The sequence below is a fragment of the Dipteris shenzhenensis genome, chromosome 5 (assembly GCF_047967505.1).
Source record: "Dipteris shenzhenensis isolate YYH24624 ecotype China chromosome 5, Dip_SZ_1.0, whole genome shotgun sequence".
Lineage (NCBI taxonomy): Eukaryota > Viridiplantae > Streptophyta > Polypodiopsida > Gleicheniales > Dipteridaceae > Dipteris > Dipteris shenzhenensis.
Window position 1 is genome coordinate 15,564,490 of NC_141600.1, and position 24,389 is coordinate 15,588,878.

A 24,389-nucleotide genomic window follows, 5' to 3' on the forward strand; every position below is an offset into this window, starting at 1 on the left:
CAAAACAAAGGGCTTGAATTTTTGCTCTCAAAAGGATGATGAGCTTGAAAAATGGGCTCTCAAGAGCATTTTTACTTTTTATAGCACTGCAAAATTACTTAAGGACCAAAAGTTATGGCCATTTGAAATATGGAGAGCCTAGTTCAAGCCCATTTTTGAATGCTTGAAAAATGGCCTTGGCTTGAATTTGGGCTACGCATTAGTCATGTCAATGAAGTGTGGTCAAATCAATGAAGGGAAAAATATTTTGGTGAGCTTTTAGGGCTGTTCTTAAACATTTTAGTGAGGTTTTAGGGCTAAAATCTCACCAAAATTTTGGTAAACCCTAAAAGCTCACCAAAAAATCATAGTCTGATTACAAGAGTCTTAGCAGTGCTATAAGTATAGCAACAACAAGCATCCAAGCCCTAGTGTACTCATGCAAGTATATATATATGGCTCTTAGCATATAGCACTAATGTGTTCTATATGGTGTTGGGCATGTCTTGAAGTAAGCGGAGGGGGATAATTTTACCCATAACAGGAAGCGTGTAGTCCTTGAGATAGTTTGGGAAGAAAGGAATTCAAGGCTAACTATAGGTTACCATATCATACTATTATTACTATAGGTTACCATAATGTACTATTATTACTAGCTTCTTCAAGGCACTAGAGGAGATCGGTGGATAACACTTTCCATGATAATCCAACACTCTAATTGCATCATACGACACATTGAAGAATCCGATTAGTTTTCGCTAGCCAATTTGGTACCTAAGAATGGAGTTCAGGGAATAGGATTTGCCCAATTTCTACTAGGGTATAGAGCATGTCATGTAGTAAGAGGACGGGCATAATTAATGTGCATAGCATTCCTTGAAGGAATACAATGCTAACTATGGGTTACCATATCATATTGTTATTACTACAGTTACCATAATATACTATTATGACTAGCTATAACTCTTTTGCACGATAAGCCAATGCTAAAAAATACATTACCATGTTTCCATGTGTACAGGATGACCACCCCAGTAGGGGTATGGTAGCTCTTAGTATAATCGAGCACCCGTTGTTTAATGGAGTTTTAGTGTGATTTGGGGGCCTAAGGCAAGTCCCACATGCTGGGTCCATTAGGGTCCTGGTATCTTCGTTGCTCTCTGGTTACTAATGGAGCAAGGAGTCGACACTTAAGGTGGTGCCACATACACAAGGCGGGAGGAAAGAGTGCTCCATGGGAGGTCTGGTGGGTATAAGAGGACCTCCCCGTGCGTTAGCTAGTGGCGCTGTGGGATGTCTCGAATTCCCACCGAGCATTTCGTTGCCGGCAAATCTGAGCATTTATTGCTGAAATTGGGCATTTTTGGCTTGGGGAGCAAGGTATCTGCAACGTGGTGGAGACTTGCATACACGGTGGAGTGTGTCGATTTGTCAAGCAGAAGGCGACATGCAGCCCTGCTGAATCAGCGGCCTTGGGGAGGCCCTCTAAGTGCCTCACATAGCAAAGCCGGCTCTCAATACAAAACAAAAGATAACCCTAAGGGTTTGATTGTAGAGAGCACAGTGAGTTCTCTGTGTGTGCGTGTGTATTGCATATGTTTTTGCAAATCTGAGTGGTGGCAATGGCTGGCGGTAAAAGCCGTAAATCGAAGCCACCAGCTGCCCAACGGCACCCCGGGGGTGGTATCCAATTCCTTAAGACTAAAGGACAGCATATCCTGAAAAATCCTCTAGTTGTTCAGAGTATCGTGCAGAAGGCTGGTCTCAAGAGCACAGATGTTGTGCTGGAGATTGGGCCTGGTACCGGTAACCTTACGATGAAGCTTTTGGAGGTGGCTAAGAAGGTGATTGCCGTCGAGCTGGACCCTCGCATGGTCTTGGAGCTGCAACGGCGCGTCCAAGGCACAGCCTACGCCAACCAACTGCAGGTTTGTCTCTGAAGAATTTGACCGCGCCTTGCGTCTTGAAATGCTTTGAAAGCAGTCTGCCTCTGGAGATTTCAACTTGGGAAATGGTCAATTAATCTGGATGCTGGCTCTTTAGTGCTGGAAAGTATCTTGCCTCCCTGCAAGGATCAAGCCATTCCTACGCGGTCAAACCAAGTAGGTCAATTCACTTTGAACATGTCTCGTGACTCTGCCAGTTGGCCAACTCGACGTTGGCTCAATTGAGCAGCTTTTAGGGGCTGAATAGAGCTATGCATCATAATGGCCATCTTTTAAAGGCAAGTGAGGATTAGCCTTGTTGGAGGCCAATTAACCAATGAGCTTATTCGTTGACATGCCGCTGCCATTTGTCTAGCCATGCATGGCTCGTAACCTATATGCTAATCATCGTCCTTATAGCAATGTCAACAACGGTTGTTGTGAACCCTTAGTCTTTGGTCTTTGTGATGTCCTATCGTTTGGGAGAGTCTAAATAAAAAACTCTAGTCTTCACAAGATTATGTAGCTATCTTAGACTCTTTTTTTGGGCAGGTATCTCTTTTAGTGCTAGCCTTTGTCATGCATAACCCTTCACCTTTGGAGTGCTGAAAAGTAGAAGGCCTATAAATGGATGCTCAGGTGGTGTGTGGGTGTTTGTGGATATGTATGTGTGAGAGCATGCGTTTATACTATGGTCCACCAGTCATAGTTGAACGTTGATGAGGTCGGTGGGTATGCCACGTTAACTAGTCCTTGCTATTGGTGATGGAGTTTATGGTTTGCAACGTTGGTGGGTGATTGTTAAGAGGTTGGAATTGTACCTTTTTTCTTGCTTTCAGAGGATGAGCTTGGGCATGTTCTTTGGATTCATCTAGATATATGTCTCTAACTATATTAGTAGTCATGCAAATTTCTTGTGAACTTTTTTGTCCATGCTGATATTGCTGAAAATTCTGTCTAGTTTTAGGTGTGCTTTGCTCTATCAGGTTCCTCTCGAAGCTTTTTTGCTTAGAAATGGTCATTTAGAGAGACTAAAATAAAGTACTCTAGTCTTGACAAGTAGATATAGCTTGAAGAGAATGGGGACTACTTTTTGATTAGTTCTCCCTCATTGCAAGCCTTTCTCACGGCTGAGTTAGCTCTTCATGTTGTTTGATAAATGGATACTAAAGTGTGTACGCTTTGTTCTACACCCACTATTGGAGGTTGATGACATCGATGGGTTGTCATGTGATGCAGTTTATGGTTTTTAACGTTGTGTGTGGTTGCCATAAGGTTGGAACTACACCCTTTTCTTTTTTTCAATTTTAGTGGATGAGTTGGACATGGATTCATCTAGATATGTTTCTAAGATAACTTTGGTTCTCTTGAAGGCGATTAAGGATCATCATAAGGTGGAGTCTCACGTGTTTCCTACCATATTTAACTTCTACACCTAGATCGATGGTCAGTAGGTTCTCATCTTGGCAAATTCTAGTTCAAAGGACATCATTTCTATGAAAGTAGTGAAGCATGGATATAGTTGTCTTGAACGAGGCATTCATGGGTCAATGTGTTGAAAGTAATATGGAGGTCAAATCAGCCATCTTGAAGATTTTTGGGTGGGTTGATAGTTGGCCACTCAGCGTTGCAGCGACATAGGTAGCGGATATTATCTTGGGAGGCTGGTGGTTTCACCTTTTTGAGGTTTGAACAAACTATCGGAGCCACAGGATCTCATCATTCTAGCCACTGGCAAGAACTTTATTACTTGCTTCGAGATTCTGATAAGAACCTTATTACTGTACGACCATTGATCTCAGCCATCTAGATGGCCAATTAGATACGTCATGGTGGGAAGTGTTTCTTGTCTAAACCCCATAGCAGGAGCCTTGCTACAGTAATTTTAGGAGATGTTTCTCACCTCGAGTCTACCACCATCTTTATGGCCAGTCCAGCCAGAGGGTCATCTGTCACATGCACCCCTGCCCTAGGGTGCATTGTGACACACTGGACTCATCAGCAACTGAATTATGTACATTAGTAGTTCCTAATTTAGGACATTTCGTTGTTTGTCGTGCCCACATTGTGAGCCCTGGTCTGGGGACGACAAGTCATCCACAAGCTGTGTAAGTCAGTCTGTGAACCTTAGGGTCAGTCACAACACTGTTGTACCCATTGGAGAACTAGGTAGGTTAGTTAGAGTCAGCAGCCTAGCCTGGTTAGCTGTCAGTTAGGGTTAGTTTAGGTCAAATGGCCAGCCTCAGGGCTGCCATTCGGGGCTATTCCAGCAGCAAGTTTTCAGGCCAGCTGGGTGCCCAAGGTCGGCCCTAAGGGCATGTCGGGTTAAAATGACCTGGCTGGTCTGGTCGTGCAAAACCGCCAGCCAGTTGGCTGTTTTGCAGCCCTATTTAATGGCTAATGGCTGTTTGCCCCTTATTCCCCATACATTTCTGGCAATAAGTCGTCCCTCTTCTCAAGCCTGTTGCAGCACATTTATAGCTCCATACCTGGCCCCCGAATCAGCTCCAAATTCATCGCTATTTGTGGGCAGATCCACACACAGCAAGTCGAGGTTTGCCAGTCTTTGTTTCAGCAGTTCTTTCTCTGTATACAGCTCAGCACATTCTCTCTCAGTTGCCTCAGTTCATCTCTCAGTGGTCTTAGCTTCATCTCTCTCACTCTCAGTCCATTCTCAGCTCAGTTCATCTATAACCCTGCATTCCGCATCCACCTCATCCCTAGCTTCGCAAAGTCGTCTACATTGATGTTGTGGACAGCATTGAGGTTTCAGTCATTGGTTGGAGCTGCTTCTCAGGTTTTTGTGTCTGTTTAGTGTTTCATAGTGTCTCTTCAGAGTTGCTTTCTTTGCTCTCTCGAAGAGTGTTTTCAGTTGTATTTCAGTTCTCCAAGATTAAAGCATTTTTTCCTACATGTTGTGGGAGGGGGCTGTCAGTGGGTATAGGGACCTTCTCGCTTCTCTCTTTACCCTTATCTCTCTCTATCCCCTCTTTGTGGTACTCGCTAAGGTTTAAAGGTCTTGCTGCATTTCATATGATCAATTGCATGTTACAATGTAACATGAGGGGACTTATTGTGCGGAAATGAACTGAAATTTTACACTGTAACCTGAGGGGACTTATTGTACCATCTTGTTGCTCCTTTGTAACCTCTTGCTAGGGAAGATCCAAGGCACGCAGGCCCGGCCATCTCCCTAGCAAAAAGCCGACATTTGATGCAGTCACTTTGATGCCTTTAGGTCAATTATCCTTTTCTTTGTCTTTGTCCCCTCGCACTCAAGCTGGATTTTAAATGACTCTGTAGGAGTCATTCCTGTTGTAAAATTTTTTAATTCCTCTCGAAGCATTCAGGAAAAAGAGTCTCCTATTCTCCTTCAAACCTATGATTTTACCATGCTTTACTCAAAGATCGAGTTGGAAGACCTGAAGTTTAGAATTAAAAAGCTAGTGGCTGAAGTTTTCAAGCTGAGATTTGACAAAGATAGATGCAAAGTGCTAAAAGTTGAGAAAACAGCCTTATGCTTTGACTTTTTGTGGCTAAAAAATAAAGATCATGACATAGGTTCTAAAAAGAAAAGATACACAAAGGTAGTAAGTGTGGAAGATGTTTGCTCTTGGATAGATTTTCTTTTAGATAATCTTTACATCACAATAGGTGATTCTTTGTTTCAACAAGTTATAGGAATCCCCATGGGCACTAATTGTGCCGTCTTTTTAGCAAACTTTTATCTTTTCACTTATGAATTTGAGTTTATGCAACGTCTTATTTCTATCAATACCTGCCCTATCATTTTACATAAGCTTAGTCAAGTTAGGCGTTTTATAGATGATTTATTTGCACCAGATGTTCCTAACTTTCAAGACTTTATGTACAAAGATGCTAGAGCTTTTGGAGAAGGAATCTATCCTCGTGACTCTTGTGAACTGAGCTGCACTTCAAGAGGGGATTCTTGTGTTTTCTTAGATCTTAGACTTTCTCAATCTACCATAGGATTAGAGGTTGATATATACGATAAACGTGAACAACCTGAATATAGTGGTTTACACATTATAAAAATGCCTCACATTGACTCAAACATTTCTGATTTGGCAAAATATGGAGTCATTTCTTCCCAATTCCATAGATTTTCTCGCTTTTGTACAACTAAGGAGTCTTTTATCACTCATTGTAGTAATTTGATCACTTTACTATTACACAAGAGGTATAATCCAAGGAAAATAATGAAAAAAGTTCGCACATTCTTAGATATGAAGTCTTTTATCTATGGTGTATCGGCCTTAGGTATGTTTAGAATGATTGAACATAAGCTGAAAACAAAAAGCGGGGAGCTGAGTAGCCTGTTTTTCTTTTAGTTTCAAAAGAGAGTTTGTAGTATGCTTGTGCTTTCTAAGCTAGAAATGTATTTTTGTCTCTTTGTAGAAACGATACATAAGTGTAACGGGCCATTTAGCTTTTTATGTTTTAAATAAGAGAGAGAGTTTCTAGTTTTTTGGAAGATTTTGTTTCTTGACTTGCTTGTTTATTTTTGCTTAGTCATCTGCTTCGTTTCTTCTTTATTTCTTGTTTTCATTCTCTTTTGTTTATTTGACGTATTTTAGTAAGCACTGGGTTTGCCCAAGGGACTCCGCGGGTCTTTAGAAACCCAGTATGCTTGGGCACTGACGACGACATAAGTGTTGCTTTGCTTGCTAAGTATGTCTTCCTTTTGTTTTTCATAAAAGTTTTTGTTTACCTCTTTTTTCTTCTCTTTCATTTTCTCTTTTATATTCTTTGTAGATTTTGGATATTTAGAACAACAAAAAATCTGAATTTGTATGATTGGACTTATTCTAGTCTTACAAAGGTATATATTCTTTGTCTTTTCTCTGGGTAGATGCCCATGTCTCCCCCCCCTACGCTCTCCGCATTTAGGGGCTTACAGATGGGGAGGTGACCTTTCCAACAAAGGACGTATGAACATGAATTTTTTTTTTGGCCTTGTGTGTAATCTAAGTGGTGAGAAAAATAGATGTGAAGGTAATACTCCAAAGTTCCCTATACCATAGGCATCTAGACCAATGTCTATATATGCGGGTATCTACCATATACTTAAGTTTGCAACATTTTCTGCTCAGTCTTCGAGAAGAACATGGAAGACAATATGGATGAGGATGAATTGGATGCAGAGAACCCTTATGTGGATATCACATTACGACCTAGATCAACGAACGGAGAGTTAGCTATTAAGAAAAGACCTGTGAGACCTCTACTCCTCATACTTATGTAATAGTTAATAACTAACACCATTTTGGGCACTCTTTCTTTCCATGCCCTACAATGTGGTGGCAATGGAAACAATCGGTGCTTTGCATAGTACCGCTTCTGTCCGTTAGGTTGTAAGTATCCTCCTATAATACTCGCCTTAGCTTTTTCATTTGGAGTCATCTTGGGCTTAGACTCCTTTTTCTGACCAGCTGATTGTTGGCTGTCTTTCTTTTGGAAGCTATCATAGTCGTTGGGGTGGATTGCCGCGGGGCTTTGGCTCTTGGTTGGACCTGCTGCTTAGGCTTTCTTTTGTTCAGCATCTTTTCTTGATTCTGAGCCAGGGTAAGTGTATGCTCGTAAGAGAGCGGGTCAAAATTCCGGACCGGCAAAGAAAATGTTAGAGTCCAACCCCCTAATGAACTGCTTGAGCTTATTGATCTCGGACACGCCTAGCTACTGGGCTAGGGTAATAACCTTATTACTGTAGGATAACTCCGACAGACCATTCTGGCGAGACGAGAAAACTCATCTTCTAGATTCAGCAAGTACTGAGGTGGCAGAAACTGAGCTTTGAGGTTGCTCACAAACGTATCCCACTTGAAACTTGTGACATGTGTGGTCGGATTAGTATAATTATGCTACCACCAGGTTACCGCCTCACCGATCAGATGAGGGGTGGCTAGATGGACTTTGTCTTGCTTGTCCTGAATACGAGCTAGTGAAAAAGAGCTACAAATTGATGGTGACATGTGTGGTCAGATTAGTATAATTATGCTACCACCAGGTTACCGCCTCATTGATCAGATGAGGGGTGGCTAGATGGACTTTGTCTTGCTTGTCTTGAATACGAGCTAGTGAAAAAGAGCTACAAATTGATGATTAGATGGCAAAATGGCTGAGTGGTTGCACTTATTGTCGTATTTTGTGAAATTCGGAGTGGACCTGGTGAGTGGAGTAACCTTTGGTGTTGTCGAACCCAAGGAGGAAGCAATGCTCATGCTAGCCTGCATAGTGGCCAACATTTGTTTGTGCTGGAGCAACATGGCTTCCCGGTCGAGTCGTTGTTGCTTCTTGGCTTGGGCCATCTTGCCATGCCGAAGTGTTGACTCTTGTTTGCGCTGCTCGCGCAATAGCGAGAGTAATTTTTTTAATTTTGAGAGTCCCTTGCCTTCTTCAAGTTTCTACTACTCTGTCGAGCTGTTTACACATCTCCTCTACCTGCTTGTCTTTTTTGCCCAATTGCTATGAAATTTCTTCAAGCTGGATGAGGAGTAGTCGATTATGTTACATGAGCTTCTAAAACATTGCTCGAGTACTGGTAGGTCGAAATTTTGCTCTTCTCTTCTCTCCTCTGCTGCTCCATGATGTTGGTTTGCATGTCCTTTTCGGATCTCAACAAGGCCATGCAGTCGCGGTAATCAAGTTGGATTACAGACCGAAGCTTTGATACCAATGCAGCATGCATCGGTTAATGATCTTGTAATCGCAGCGAGACCTTTAAACCTTTGTGCGAGGGGTATGTGTATGCACCATAAAGGGGAAGAGAGAGAATGTAGACGACACTAGATTGGGTCCTTGTATCCACTGAGGGACCCCTCCCCTAAATAGGGAAGAATTTGCTTCCTTCAGAGAGTACGGGATGCAACTCTGAGGTTGACCCGTTGACACTGAGAGCTGACCCACGAATGCGTGAGAATCCAAGAAGGTGTCCACATAGCAACATAGCCCAGCTTGGAGCAAAGGTTTGGAGTTCCTGTTTCAGCTTGGAGCAAAGGGTGATCCAAGAAGGTGTCCACATAGCAACATAGCCCAGCTTGGAGCAAAGGTTTGGAGTTCCTGTTTCAGCAGAGCTTTCTTTTATAGTTTTCAGCTCTTTTCACAGTTCTTTCTAGGTCCACCTCTCTCCTTTCACATAGATCTCTCAAGCTCCATATCTCAGGTTTCAGTCTTCCCTTCATCTCTCTGCCTCACATAGCTCCGCTGCATGCCCGGGGACAGCACAAGCCTCTTCAATAGCCATGCACAATGGTCCACATCTTCCATGGGGGGCAGCATTCGTCTTGGTTGAGATTGGGTTGCTTAGGGACTGCTGAACTGATGGCTGTCTTGCAGGGACTTCTGGAAGGGCTGAGGCTGCACCAGGCTGGAAGATATGAGGCTGAACTGCGGGGAGCTGAGTTAGAAATGAGGGCAGCAAGCCCCCCTTTAAATACGGGGCTGTGGGGGCCTGGTAGGCTGAGCCAACCAGCCTAAAATAGCTGACTAGACAGTCGGCTGGTTGACTGGCTGGTTGGACTCACTTTCCCACCCTGTTGCTGCCTAGGGAGGGGCACAAGGCAGCCTTCCCCCAGCCCACTTTTCCCTTGATGGGGAGCCCTTTTGGGGCTCCTTCCTTGGCTGCTCCTGTCCCAAACCTTGGTCCAGCCCTTCTGGACCCCTACCCTAGGCTGAGACCTAGGCCTAGCTAAACCTTAAGATGGAAACCTACTGTGCTCCAGTGGCTACTAGTGAACAAGGACTTTGACTTCTGACTCGACCTAAGGCTGAGACTGACCTATGCAGCTTGTGCCTGACTGTCCCTGGACAAGGGCTCACAATGGGGTCACGGCATTAACTATTTGCACTTTGTCGATGAAGCCAATTGTCACCTTGCACCCAAGTGCAGGGTGCATGTGACAGTGCAGTATTCTGATCCGCTGCTCTCTAGGTGTGCCTGCGGCTCTCTCTGGATCCTCAATGAATGACCATGTAATCATGCTATGTGAGTCCCGCCTCCCATTTTTGGCACATGTACTCATGAGATCCTCAATGAGTGACCATGTGATCTATGCCGATTGAAAACAACCCCCCCCCCTTTCCCCTTTCCCTTGCACACCAAAAAAGAAATGATAAAAAGATGAAAAGAAAAGACATGATATTCCACCAGAATTAAGTGCTTTGCAGTCTAAAAATGTTACAGGTTGTTTTTAGGTGGCTGAGTCTTTGTTGTTGCACATTCTGGCTAATAAAACATGCTCTAGGAGGAGAGACTAAAATGTTTAGACTTCACAAGCAGTTGTAGCTTGAATGAAGAGATTTGGACTACTTTTTGATTAGCCTTCTCCTTTAGTGCTAGCCTTCGTCATGGTTGAGTTTGCCGTTCACCTCCGGAGTGCCGACAGAAACTCAGTACGAAGACTTTGTATAAATGGATGCTCAAGTATGTGTGGGTGTGTGGATTTGTATGTGTGAGAGCATACTTTTATACTATGGTCTACACCCACTGTTGGGGGCTGATGACGTCAGTGGGGATGTCATAGTAGCTAGTCCCTGCTATGCGTGATGGAGTTTATGGTTTTGAATCTTATGAGTGACTCTCGTGAGATTGAAACTGCACTATGTTGTGTTTTTAGAGGATGAGTTTGGGAATGTTCCTGGATTCATCTAGGTATATGCTCTAGGAGGATGCCTCTCCAGTATGAAGGCATATTTTAGCTGCAAATATTACAGGCCTTTACTGCTGAGTTCTGAATTCTATAAAAAACAAAGCTTTGTAGAGTGAGTTGTGTTGTAACGCCTTGTGGTTTTTTAAAATCTCACTCTGCAGGTGCTAGTCATGGTCAACTAATTGAATATTTGATGATGTCTTGCTTGTCTTAGCAATTTCACAGAAGTTCCTTCTGACTGCCGTCTCATGTTGACAATTTTTGGGGGGTGTGTGTGTATGTGATGCAGGTAATCCAAGGGGACATTCTGAAAACAGAGCTGCCCTATTTTGATGTATGTGTAGCTAACATCCCATACCAGATATCATCTCCCATAACATTCAAGCTGCTGTCACACAGGCCTATTTTCCGATGTGGTATCATTATGTTTCAAAGAGAGTTTGCCATGCGACTTGTCGCCAAGCCAGGAGATTCTCTCTATTGTAGGCTGTCTGTCAACACTCAGCTGCTTGCTCGCGTGTATCACCTTCTGAAGGTGAATAAGAATAACTTCAGGCCTCCACCTAAAGTAGATTCCTCCGTTGTTCGTATAGAGCCTCGTAACCCTCTCCCTCCTATCAGCTTCAAGGAGTGGGATGGATTGATTAGGCTGTGCTTCAGCCGCAAGAATAAGACATTGGGTTCCATATTTCGACAGAAGAATGTCATTTCTTTGCTAGAAAGGAATTTCAAGACCTTCCAAGCCTTGCAGGAAGTTGGTGCTATGCAAATGGGTGATGCACATGTTACAATTCTTGGTGATACTACAGATGATACGAGTATGAGCATTGATGCTGAAGTAGATAAAGAAATGGACCTTGGGGAAGATAAAGAAATGGAATTGGATGATGTGGAAATGCAAGGGGTTTCCCAATTCAAAGACAAAGCTTTGAAAGTTCTGCGAGAAGGAAACTTTGAGGACAAAAGATCATCTAAGCTCACCCAAGATGATTTTCTGATGCTTTTATCATTGTTCAACAAAGAGGGAATGCATTTCACATAGCATTATCTTTGTTTTGGTAAATGAAGGATGATGTAAGCACCTTAGCTGTTGTTTTCTGTGCAAAAAGCTTGATAAATCATTATGTTAGTAAATGAGGCTTGTGGGACAGACCGCAACTGCATCTTGGGAATGTACATACATGGGAAGAGAACTTCATAAAAGGTAGGTGGTTAAATTTGAATCAGAATGGCCGCTGGTTTGTGTAAGTGTCTTTACTTTTTAGAGGAACATGTTGTTTTAAGAGAGTATTTCTCTGATTTGTTTGGGTTGGGGGGAGAGATGAATGCCCCACAACTTGAATAGTGCGGTGGATCAGTAATATTGGTGCTTTGAGCAGGTGGTGATGTGGAATGGTGGCTCCTTAAGCATGAAGATTGATGCGGAATGGTTGACTCTCCCATGGTGGATCAGTAATATTGGTGCTTTGAGCAGATGGTGATGTGGAATGGTGGCTCCTTAAGTTGAATAGTGTGGTGGAGAGATGAATGCCCCATCCTTAGAGAACCTTGTTGTAAAAGTAAGAGATTCCAAAGTTTTATTGATGGTGATTTAGGGCATGTAGTCACAGCTGATACCTCAATTTTGCTTTCTAGTAACTTAAGAGACCTTTTTATGAAAGGCATGAAATTTTGATTGTACTCTTTTAAAGAGTCTTGCATTTTACAAGCTATTGATAAGGGAATCTCAAAGTTTGCTTTGCAATTAGAAGAATGTTTAGGAGTTCAAAATATCTTATCAGAATGGAAAGGGAAGATTTTGAAGAAAGTTGCATTGAAACTAGAAGAAGTCCCTTTCATTAATTGCTGAAAGCAAAGTAACCATCTTTCTAAAGAAGATGAAACTCTTCTTCGAAATATGGAATTTCGTCATTTCTTATATGGACAAATGTTCCAATAACTTTGTTTTTATTTGCAAAAAGTTTTACTTAGAATGTCTTTTGAGAGAAGTGAACTCGTCTGCCAAAACTTATGCCCATGCCTTAGTTTCTCAAAAGGATTTGATCTCAAAACACTAGAATTTGTGCAAGTCTTCTGGGTTTGTTTGCAGTCTAAGTATCCCTTGTCTTTGTGCTGCTTGGAAGTTTCACAAAATTCCAAAAAAGCCAAGATTTATTGCAGTTGCTTGTGAGACTACTTTGACGGATGTCTCTAAATGGATAAGCTACTGCTTCAAAGCCATGCTGCCTAGTGTCCATGAACTTTGGAGGGACTTATTAAAGGAGGCAAATGTCTCTCGCACTCAAGTTGGATTTTAAATGACTTTGTAGGAGTAATTCTGGTTGCAAATTTGTTTAATTCCTCTCGAAGCATTCAAAGAAAAGAGTCTCCTATTCTCCTTCAAACCTATGATTTTACTACGCTTTACCAAAAGATCGAGTCGGAAGACCTAAAGTCTATAAGAGAAAAGCTAGTGGTTGAAGTTTTCAAGCTGAGATTTGACAAAGATAGATGCAAAGTGCTAAAAGTTGAGAAAACTACTTTATGCTTTGACTTTTTGTGGCTAAATAATAAAGATCATGACATTGGTTCTAAAAAGAAAAGATACACAAAGGTAGTAAGTGTTGAAGATGTTTGCTCTTGGATAGATTTTCTTTTAGATAATCTTTACATCACAATACGTACTCACAAAAGCAAGGGTCTGCGCCAAGGGCGGCGGTCACATAAGAACCCCCTTCCCTCTCGTCAACGGACCATTCCGTGACAACTAGTCACAACGCCAATGTGCCTCTAGCGTCCAAGGTAAAAAACAAACTAGACACTTACTCTACATGTCTTTTAACACGCTATATGACAGCACGACGTCTGTCCACACCGCATTCCTCATAATCATCGAGTCCAGGTCTAGGTGAGTCGGTACAATAGGCAAATCACTCGACGCACCCGCAGCCCACAAGTCACTGCCAAACACACACACACACACACACACACACACACACACACAAATGCAAACATCCACGATCAGCATTAGGTGATTAGGGTCCGAACGTCCCTTTTTGCATTTTTCCACGAGCTTGCACGTTGGCCTCACCATCAGTCCCACACCGCACAAATGCACTCCACCCGTCCTCTCTCCCACTCACCTTCCCACTCCTTTACACTTTTCCCCTCTTTTCCTTCTCTACATAGTCAGTATCTCGTCGGTCGTTGCTATAGAGTTATCCCTACGATCGTCACCATCGACATATCCCGTCGATCATCACCGAAATATTATCCGACTGACGGTCGCCATCAAGGATCACGTTGGTCACGGCCTTCTTCATATCACGCTGACCACAGCAAAACGGTACCTCGTCGACCGTCGCCATCAACTCACCCCGCCGATCGTCGCCATCGTCATATCACAATGACCATTGCCATCTGAGGATCCCACCAGCCGTGGGGATGCAAAATCTATATAAGTAAACCCTATCCCGTCGGGTCATCGCCATAGCAGTTTCCCCTAAACTCTTGCCAAATTGCCTCATAATTCTCACAACCTCCTGCCCTCTTCCACTGCCATCCATCATACTCTGTTTATTTCCTCCCACTCTTCCTCTTCCACCGATTCCCTTGTCACTCAGTTACCCCTACTCTTCCCTATGGATCCCGAAAACAAATTCTTCGAATTCAAAACGGAACTGGGACTCCACCCCTGCCCTATTCCACAGGCCACCGGCCCCTCTGATTCTCAAAGCACGTCTTCGGCAACAATCCACATGCCCTCCGAATTCCTCATTGAAGATTTGCAAGGGGAGGAGGAAGTGTCCAAGAGATAGGTTGCCCAAGAGGGTGTGACAGCGGCAGGCACGTCCCCCTCAAGATTAAGAAAGCGCACCCCGGCTCCCACAAAAGGCGAATACAAGGTCGTGCCCTCCCAATCGCACTCACCGCTCAAAGAAGCCTAACTCCAGGAATTAGACGCATGTGTCATTCGCTCGCGCTTCATCTACAAGGGTCACGACTACACCCTCCATTATCACACCACGACAGCTTATATGGCACTTAACGAGCAAGAGGTGCAAGATGAACTAAGAGTCGCAGGCCTGAGCAGAGTGGCAAACCGCCTTCCATGCCACCTGGACATGAAACTCTTGGCAGAGTTCCTCCAGGCGTACAACAACACCACCAATATTGGCATCTTGTGAGATGCAACAGGCAATCCCCACCACTACTACCTCAATCAGGACGTGGTACATGCCGCCTTCGGTCTGTCGATCATTAGCGAAAAGTACTCAACAAAGAAGAAGATGGAGGCCCTTAGCACGGTCTGCCACTACGACCCTCAAATTCATAAGTGAAAAGATAAAAGTTTGCTAAAAAGATGGCACAATTAGTGCCGATGGGGATTCCTATAATTTGTTGAGATGCACAAAATGGTAATGCTGCACAGAATTCATAGCAGCAATCACAAAATATTAGTGGACCTGTAGTGTCCTCTAGCAGTGGTTTACATACTTCGCCATGGATAGGCAAATTGAGATCAAGAGGATCTCCTCAAAGCAATGCAGATAGTGGTATGCAAGTATCACAAAAAGGAAAAGAGAAAGTAGATCAGCCCATGGTTGATGTGAATGCAGGTCACTCTTATGTGGATGGTGAATCCAGTGGCTCTAAACAAAGCCTTGATGATGAGTTGGGTATTCCTTCTATTGTTACACCTGGAGTAAGGAATACAAGGGATGTTTTGAGAGCACCTGGTACTGAGCCTATTTTGCATCGTAGGTCTACCAGAGCTAGGTATCCTGTGGATAGGCTGAAATATGATGGATTTACAGCCATTCACTATGCCTATATGGTCAAAGTGATACATGAACCAGAACCCACTTCTTTTGAGCAAGCCATGGGAAAAGAAAAATGGGAGAAAGCCATGGATGAAGAAATGGATGCTTTGGAAGCAAATGCTACATGGGAATTGCTGCCTTTGCCTAAAGACAAGAATGCAATTGGCTGCAAGTGGGTTTATAAGGTGAAACACAATGCAAATGGTTCTATGAACAGATACAAGGCAAGATTAGTTGTCAATGGGTATGCACGGACATATGGCATTGATTATGAAGACACATTCAGTCCGGTTGCAAGGATGGCAACCATAAGAGCAGTCATTGCTATGGCTGCATCAAAGGGATGGTCTTTACATCAGATGGATGTAAAGAATGCTTTCTTGCATGGTGATTTGCAAGAAGAGGTCTATATGGAGCAGCCACCAGGTTATGTTCATGCTATTCATCCTGAGTTTGTTTGTAGGCTAAAGAAAGCCTTGTATGGTTTGAAGCAAGCACCCAGAGCATGGTCTGACAAGATAGGACAATATCTTGTCACTATTGGCTTTCAGATTTCCAAGGCAGATTTCTCACTTTATGTGAGAAAAACAGAGAAAGGCATTATGCTGCTTGTCATTTATGTTGATGATTTGTTCGAAGCGCGGGCTGGCGGTGTGTTCTTCTTGGAACGGATGCTTTCGGAAGAGACGTTTCTGGGGCGATTGGGGTCTTCTATGGTATAACAATGCTTGGTGGTCCACGTAGAAGACAAACTTGTTAGCTAACAAGTAGTGCCTGAACTTCTTGACTGCATAGACCATGGCCAGACCTTCCCTCTCAGTTGTGGTGTAGTTAACCTCGGCCTCGTTTAGTTGGCGACTTGCAAAGTATACCGGGTAGTCCAGGTTATGCTCCCCTGGTTGGGCTAACACACACCCAATAGCAAAGTTGGAGGCGGCAATATGGACGTGGAATATTAGATTCCAATCGGGTGCTCTCAACACCGGTGCAGTGGCTAGAGCTAGTTTGAGGGTTTTGAAGGACTTCTGGCATTCCTTGGTCCACTCAAAGGATACTAGCAGTTTGTATAATGGACGGGCTATGTTCGCGTAGAACAACATGAACCTCCTGTAATAGCCTATGTGGCCAGTAAATCGTTGGACTCCCTTGGCATTGGTGGGGGGTGGTATGTCCAAGATGAACTACCAGATGGGTTTCCTTGAGCGTGGGCTTTCCCCATTTCATCTAGCATTCCTTGGTATAGACACTCACTCCTGCTCCCCCATCTAGGATGGCATCAACCTTTTGGTGTTGATAGATTATGGGGATAGCGGCGTTCATGTCTTCACCCTCGAAGTACTAGCCTTAGCCGAGCTTTTAAATATAGGGAGTTTCAGACCTGAAGGGGGCTCTTCCATTTCGCTTATAGAGCCGACAGGGGAGGTTACCTTACTCACCCCAGCTCCCCAATTGGAGGAGAACTTATGGTGAGTAGTCATGGCACCCACGTATGGTAGCCAATGGAGATCGAATTTTACCCTTACGGTTCCCTTGCTTACCTCTCAGGGTTTGAGCATGTGAAACATTCTTAGGGGAACCACTGAGGTCGACCCTCAAGCTCTGGGGTGGTGATCTGGAACCCTATTCTCTCTAGGACATCTATATTGGCTAAGATGTGTATCCAGTTTTGAGAGAATTCTGGCTCGGGAAGAGCTGCATACCAGAATTCATCAGATTGCTTCTCATCATCTTCCCTGTCATAGGGTTGGAATAGGTTCACGGAGGTGGTTTGGGCGGTGGTGTCAGAATCTGCGGCAGTGAAAAGGTGTCTCGACAATGGGTGGGCCTTATAGGTGTGCAAGTCCACTCGCATGATTAGCTCCTCATGCCACAAGTAGGTGTTATCAGTACGCCAGTTGTGCATGAGCCCGGACATTCGTAAGAAGGGCCTACCTAGGATAGCTTCATATCCTGGCTGTTGAGTGAAGTCCATGACTACGAACCTGACAGGGTACATGAATCCCAATACCTTAATGTTTATGCCAGTAAGCACTCCCAAGGGCTCGGCAGTTCCGCCATCGGCTAACTTTACTACCAGATGGGTTTCCTTGAGCGTGGCCTTTCCCCATTTCACCTAGCATTCCTTGGTACAGACACTTACTCCTGCTCCCCCATCTAGGATGGCATCAACCTTTTGGTGTTGATAGATTATGGGGATAGCGGCATTCATGTCTTCACCCTCGAAGTACTGGCCTAGCTTGTTGATGGGAACCTTGGGTAGGTTCTGCTCCTTTCCCGACGATGATTGGTTGGGCTTAGGGCTGGCAGGACCAGGGGACAAGAGTGGTCTGTTCATCCAATTGGATAGATCACGCCACAGGATGGGATTTCCTCTTAGCAGGGAGGTGATGGGCATTTTTACCTCTGTCGATAAGAACTTTTCCTATGGACTCCAAATCCCAAGCCAAATATGACACACTAGTCTCCACGATCATGGCCAAGTAGCTAGGGCATCAGTGGAAAAACCGTCACAAAGCGAGAAAGGCATCATCTACAAAGATAGGTATAGAGAGATAGCCCTCGAGATACCAAGAAAAAAGTTGAGAGGAAATTGCTTTCACCATCATGCCTTGAGGAGTTCTCACAGTGGGAATTCCAGCCTCCTAATGTATTGCTGATAGTGATGTCTACTGTTCCAAGAGACCTAATTTTTCCATTCTCAAAGTTTCATGGGGTAGATGCTGAACATTCAAACCTCCATTTAAAGCTCATTTAAAGCAATATGAGTACATGTACATAATCTTGGCTATAGTGGAAAAAGTGCACAAGATGGTTTACCTAGCTCAAAGTTTGAAAGACCAAGCCTAGGCTTGGGATGGGCAAATGAGACTTGGTTCAATCCTAGAGTGGGGTAACTTCCATAATTAGTGAATCGCCAAATATAAGAATAATGCTCCACCAAAAAACAACCCTCTTATATAACTAGCGATTGATTGGAAAACACTTGCAAACATGTGTAGAAATACAATGCTTAGAGGTATCCATCTAGCTTTGATAAGTTAAGACACCTGCTAATGTTAGTGACCTTCACAAACAGAGACCCCAAGTATGTTCATAATTCATTTGACACCTTCAAGATTATTGCTGGTTATTGTTTTCTAAGAGTGAGATTAAGAGAGACGATTTGCAAATTAATGTTGGAGGTGTGAGAATGCCCTAGCTAGATACGAGAAAGACATCCCTTAAATTTCAAAGCTGGAGCTGTGGTCGAAGAATAGGGCTTGGCAAGCAATGCATCATAACCATGTTCACAGAAAACTTGTAAACTATATACAATGAGCGTGCAACATTCTCATTTTCATTTATAAAAACATTTTCTCAATTTTGTAAAATTTGTAAAATTTTAGGCAATTCTGTTATATTTTAGCTAAAAATCTTGTAAATTCTCAAGAAAAACCTTTGTGAACAATGGCATAGAAGAATACATATGTAAATTTAAATGATTGGAGTACAGAACAATATAGTAAATTCTCAAGAAAAACCTTTGTGAGCAATGGCATAGAAGAATACATATGTAAATTTAAATGATCGGAGTATAGAAAAGTCTATAGTGTTGTTCCCATTTACTAGAATGGTGGCATGGGTTCTGGATTGTTTTGAGCTTGCTAGCATGGAAAGGTCTTTCAAATCTGTACACTTGATCATGGAGTTGTTGAAACCTGGTATGAGCAGCATTAAGCAAGCTGCTAAAGGATGTTCAAATGGGGGATGTAAGAGCTAATATGTACAGTTGCTTTTCCTAGAGTTACCACCATGATTTGGGCGGTGTTTATGACTATGTCAATTGTTGCTCTTGGTTATGACTATGTCAATTGTTACTCTTGTTGAAGAGAAGGTGTCTTGGAGTTACGCACGAACTTGAGGCTTTGTTCAGGATTCGCAGCAGCTGTTTGGCCGTCTCTTTCGTAGCGAGATTTTCCATCTGCAGCAACACCACTGCCTTCTGAATAGCTCCGGCTTCAACTGCTTCCTGGAGCACTTTTGACCTTGGGAACGCTCGACACAGCTTGTATAAAGCTTCTACAGCAGCATTTGTTGCCTCTATGGATACCCTCAAGATTTTCTTGACTATGGCAGGAACCGCCAACGCATGTGACATAGCTGCAGCACAACCTTCCTCAGATGATAGCAGCACATTGAGAAGGACCAGCGCTCTCTCGCATACCACCCTATCCGCCTCGGGAAGTAGTTCCACTAGTATAGGAATCACTTGGGCCTCGGTGCATCTCCTTATTAGATTTAGTCTTTGTCCAGGCCAAGACAACAGTGCTAACAATACACGCAGACTCGCTTTCCGTCCACCTGGACGACTGACGGTCTCCAGAAGTCCCTTTATGAGCCTGTCGGTTCCGTCTGCTGTGCCTTCGAACCATCTCCCATTGTCAAGTTGGGCAAGAACATTCACTGCATAAAGCCTTGCAGATTCTGTCCTCCCGTTGCATAGAATCGAGACTAAGCAAGCCATGGTTTGATCCTTGCGAAGCATGTCTTTGGCCACTTCCCCGATGGAGAGAAAGCTGAGGATTGCTACCGCTTCTTTGCATATCTCCAGAGCTTCTGAGTCTTGGCTTTGCGCTTTTGGGCCGTAACTGTGAAGGATAGAGGAGATCAAGACGTCTGCTCCGGTAGAAGACAGGCTCCGTCTCTTGCGGGCGTTGAGGCGCGCAATGGCATGCAGCTGCCTCATCCTGTCTATTCTTAAGGGATTACAAACGATATCATCCAGGATATTGCTTACTTTCTGTAGATCCCCAGACGATGTGTCGACGGAACCATGTGTCTGCACCCACGACTGGATTAGCCTCTGCAGGGTGCGGTTGGGGATGAGCTCGAGGGGGGGAGGCAAAGGCTGGCGGGAGACAGGGCAAGTGCGGTGGCCAAGGTCGAGCCAGGTCTGGATGCTGCTACGGGCGAAGGTGATGCCGGTGGGAAGGGTGACAGGGTCGAGCATGATGTCGAAGGAGATGGGGCAAAGAAACTCAGGAGGGATGGAGGGGGAGGATAAAGTAAGGGCCATGCAGGGACGAGAAGGTGAGAATCTCAAGGGGGGGGGGGGGGAGGACAGGTTTGAGCTGAGGATGAGATCTTGAGCTTGAGCTTGAGGATATGGAAGATATGATCTTGAGCTTGAGGAAGATAAGAATATGGAAGATGAGCTTTGCAAAAGCTCGATGAAGCTTTAAGCGTTTGCCAGTAAAAGCAACAACAAAAAATTATATAGCTTTTACTTCAACTCAAGTCAAATCTCCATTTTTGCTCTAATCACACCCCTTAGTTCAAAGTCAAATCCCCACGTTTTGCCCCCGTGTCTTTTCCAACTCCGCGCTGCAACTTGTATCTATAGTCGATCGTTTTAACTCACCTCAACCGCCAGTTGTGCTCCAATCAGATACCTTGCTTAACTGAAGTCAAATGCCCACGTTTTGTCCCCTAGGGTAAAGGGGCTAGTAAAGAGGCAGGTGCCTTTAAAATGTCAGCACCCTCCCTCATTTTCTCCATGGAAAGACCCAATAAAGAGGCATGAAAAAAGGGAAAATATGCTTAGGTGTCAAGCTCTTATGAAAAGTTAAGATAGTCTAAATGTGACACAATAGTGGCCCACCACTGCCTTTAGTATTGGGTATGAAGGTTTTCCAAGAAGTTAATATTTTTTCCTCATTTTTTGGGGAAAAATTATATCCTTTCTCTATTTCCAGTCATGCGATGCCGTGACATTTTGAAAAACATTAAAAAAACTATAAGCGCAGCCTCTTACACTATGAAAAAGATAGGGGTGCACAAGACTGGCCCCTTTACCCTACTCTTTCTTGTCCTCTTGGCAATTGCAGCTACTCATCCTTCCGAGTCCCGACCCTTTCATCCGTCTTAAAACCCCTTGACAATTTCTAAGCTTCTAAGAGGCACATAGCATAGTCCATGTAGCGAGAGAAGTTTTATGTTTATAGACAAAGAAACCTACAAATGTCCCTTTTCCTAAAATTATGCTCTCTCTCTCTCTCTCTCTCTCTTTTGTATCATGGGGCCAACCTATAGTTTATTGCCTTGTTACACTTTATCCAAAAAAAAGTACTTCTTCAAACCCTCTAAAGTAAAATTTGATTAGATCCACACCTTTTATACTTATCAAGAATCCTCAATGTAAATAAAATTTGTTTATATTACATTAGCATGCATATCGACTCAGTAAGTCTTCCACTTAAATAATTTTATCACTTCAAGTGCATAATATTGTGATGAACACTAGTTTTTCATCTTTTATAGAGAGGATAGAATATATGCTTCTAGACCCCTTTAAGGGTGACTAAACATTAAAAAATTAAGGAGTACAAATAATTTTGCTCCACCTTCCAAAAATGAATACTGAGGATCTCCAAGAGGATAAAATATGTTTATTGACCTATGCTTCTAACCCCCTCCTAGATCCCTTTAAGGGTGAGTAAAGATATAAGAATTTAGCAGTAAATTTTTTTTTTGCTCCACCTTGTGACTCACTTAGTTAAAATGTCCAAACATTTGTATTGAAAGAATTAATACTCTCCCTTGCTTGCAAAGCTCTAGCCAACCAAAATGTTATTTTCGCCTTATCATCAATGCAATTCCTGAGGCACACTCTCCATTCATAATGCAAATGGGATCCAAATTCAAGGATGCACATGTGTCATACACCTGCAAGAATGAATTTCAAGCATGTCATTTTCAACTTATGAATAGAATGCAAGTCCTTAAATTTGAACTATTCTTCGGTGGCATAAGCAAAATTATCGAGAGAATGTAAAAAGAAGGCTGTCATCTAAGCTATGTATTGAATTTTGTGGTGAATGCGGCATCTCTCCACCCTCTTTCATTTCACTTTTCACTAATCATTCTTAGCATGGATGCACTAATAGAAAAGGCCTACATAAACCATGCATGCATGGGGCAATTACCGTATCACTTTATTAAAAAGTAAATTCATGAATTTGTGAATTAAAATACATATTGTTATGAACTTATTGTCCACTAAAAAATGCCTTATGTTGAACCCACATTGTACACTGACATAATTTTAGTATTCCCTATAGGGGAAGGTGGAAACTGATAATGTTTAATGTAAGGGAGATGTCAAACATGTAACTTAAAGATGGGACCAACAATAATGAAGAGATGATGGGGAAAAGTATCAAGTAGGGAAAGGATTCATGTAGTGGTATACAAAAGAGGGCACTGATAGGGCTAAGGAAAATCGATTATATGTGTGAATACCCAAGTGGTGCACCTAGAAATATGTAATCGTATGATGTGGGTTCAACAGTGAGGGCTTTTTATTTGAAAAAGTCATCTAAATATACATAGAGAAGGGGGTTTTCACCTCAAAAAGTTATAAAATTCTAAAAGAATATAAAGGGAAAGGAATGTAGCACCCTTATGTAAGTAAGGGTTTAAAAATTAACCCTTGAATGCGGGGTTTTCTAGTGGCACACCCCCCTAGTTGCATAGGAGCTAAAAAATAGGTTGTAGTAAAACATAGCTACACAAAAAGGATCTCATGGCATGATTAACTATGCTTTCTAGTTCTAAGCTCCCTATCTATTAGCATCACTAGATGAATAACCTCATGTCGAGCGAAAAGATTATGAATTGCCCATACCCATTGAGCACGTGTTCGAAATGAATGGCATCCATTATGAAGTAAAGAAATCAACAATACCTGCGGCAGGATGTGGTCTTTTTGTACATACGAGCATTAAGAAGAAACAAGATTTGATGGTATATAATGGTCCAAAGTATGATTATGATACTTGGAGATCTCTCCTCAACTTTTTCCCAAGGATGAAGACTTATGGAATGTTTGAAGATCCATTCATTGAGCCATTGACAGATGTGAAATGTATTATTGTGGGAGATGTATTGTATGGAAACATGGCTAGATATATAAATAGCTCAATGTATTATAAAGAAAGAACAAATGTTATATTTGTATACATCCCTATGCTACCGCCTTGGGCTCAAAAGTCACAAGGAGATTTGAGGGCACATGGCTACATTACTATGCAAACCATAAAGGATATCTCCTTTGGATATGAGCTACTTTGTGAGTATGAATACTAGTATGGAATTGTTAATGATTGTGTTAAACATGTGGTGCAAAATTTAGTTGCAAATTTGGCTATGTGTCAATGGTTTTGATTATATTTAGCACAAGAAAGCAATTAAAAAAAAGGTTTTTATCAAGACCATGTCTCTGAGTTTCATGAGCTCTATTGTGATGGAGAGTTTCACGAGCTCTATTGTGATGGAACGGTGTTTTTGAACACCACATTTATATGATGGATGTCAAAGCTCTACCATAATCCTATTGCATGTCAATACTGTAATTTATCAACATAGAAACATATGTATTTGGCATTAATTTGATACATCTAATATACCAAATAAAAATTGACAGTTGTTGCAAATTTAATTTTGTTTTTGAACACCCCTCCAGCTTTAATTTGTAAATTCGGTCTAGTCTCTCTCTCTTCATTAAAAAAAACAACCCAGCAAGAGACATTGGACGTGTGCTCCAATTGTAGAATGAATTATGGACATATCACCCTACTCTAATTTGAAGTTTACGGCTGTGAAGGTCGGTCCATGGACGCCTCTAAGCATTGTATACCCTACTCTAATTTGAAGTTTACGGCTATGAAGGTCGGTCCATGGATGCCTCTAAGCATTGTATTGACACATGTGTTTGCAAGTGTTTTCCAATCAATCGCTACTTACTGGGAGCAAGTAATGGCTGAGAGTTCTTTTAATTTGTTGGTATAACTGCTTGCCTTTGGACAGAATGAGATCGTCTACACGTATTGCGTATCTGGGAAATCTACGCATATTGGGTTCCTGGGCAAAATCTTTGACAAATGGAAGCTTGCAGGTAAAATATCCTTAAACCTAGCAAAGAGTGTCTTTTGTTTCCAAGTTAGCATACTACTCGGTCATGTGATTTCTAAAGA

General features: G+C 42.7%; 2 protein-coding genes across 2 annotated transcripts; one reads left to right on the forward strand and one right to left on the reverse strand.

Annotated features, from left to right (window-relative positions):
• The first annotated feature begins 1,366 nt into the window (after window positions 1–1,366).
• DIM1A (Ribosomal RNA adenine dimethylase family protein) lies at window positions 1,367–11,803 on the forward strand. The gene is made up of 2 exons (XM_087374693.1): window positions 1,367–1,907; window positions 10,863–11,803. Exons 1-2 carry the CDS (start codon window positions 1,602–1,604, stop codon window positions 11,613–11,615), a joined length of 1,059 nt encoding a protein of 352 aa, XP_087230819.1. The 5' UTR covers window positions 1,367–1,601; the 3' UTR covers window positions 11,616–11,803.
• Window positions 11,804–19,222: 7,419 nt separating this feature from the next.
• On the reverse strand, window positions 19,223–20,431 carry LOC147901666 (E3 ubiquitin-protein ligase PUB23-like). Its single transcript, XM_087375208.1, has one exon. The coding sequence runs from the start codon at window positions 20,429–20,431 to the stop codon at window positions 19,223–19,225; it is 1,209 nt and encodes a 402-aa protein (XP_087231334.1).
• Between the last annotated feature and the right edge of the window lie 3,958 nt (window positions 20,432–24,389).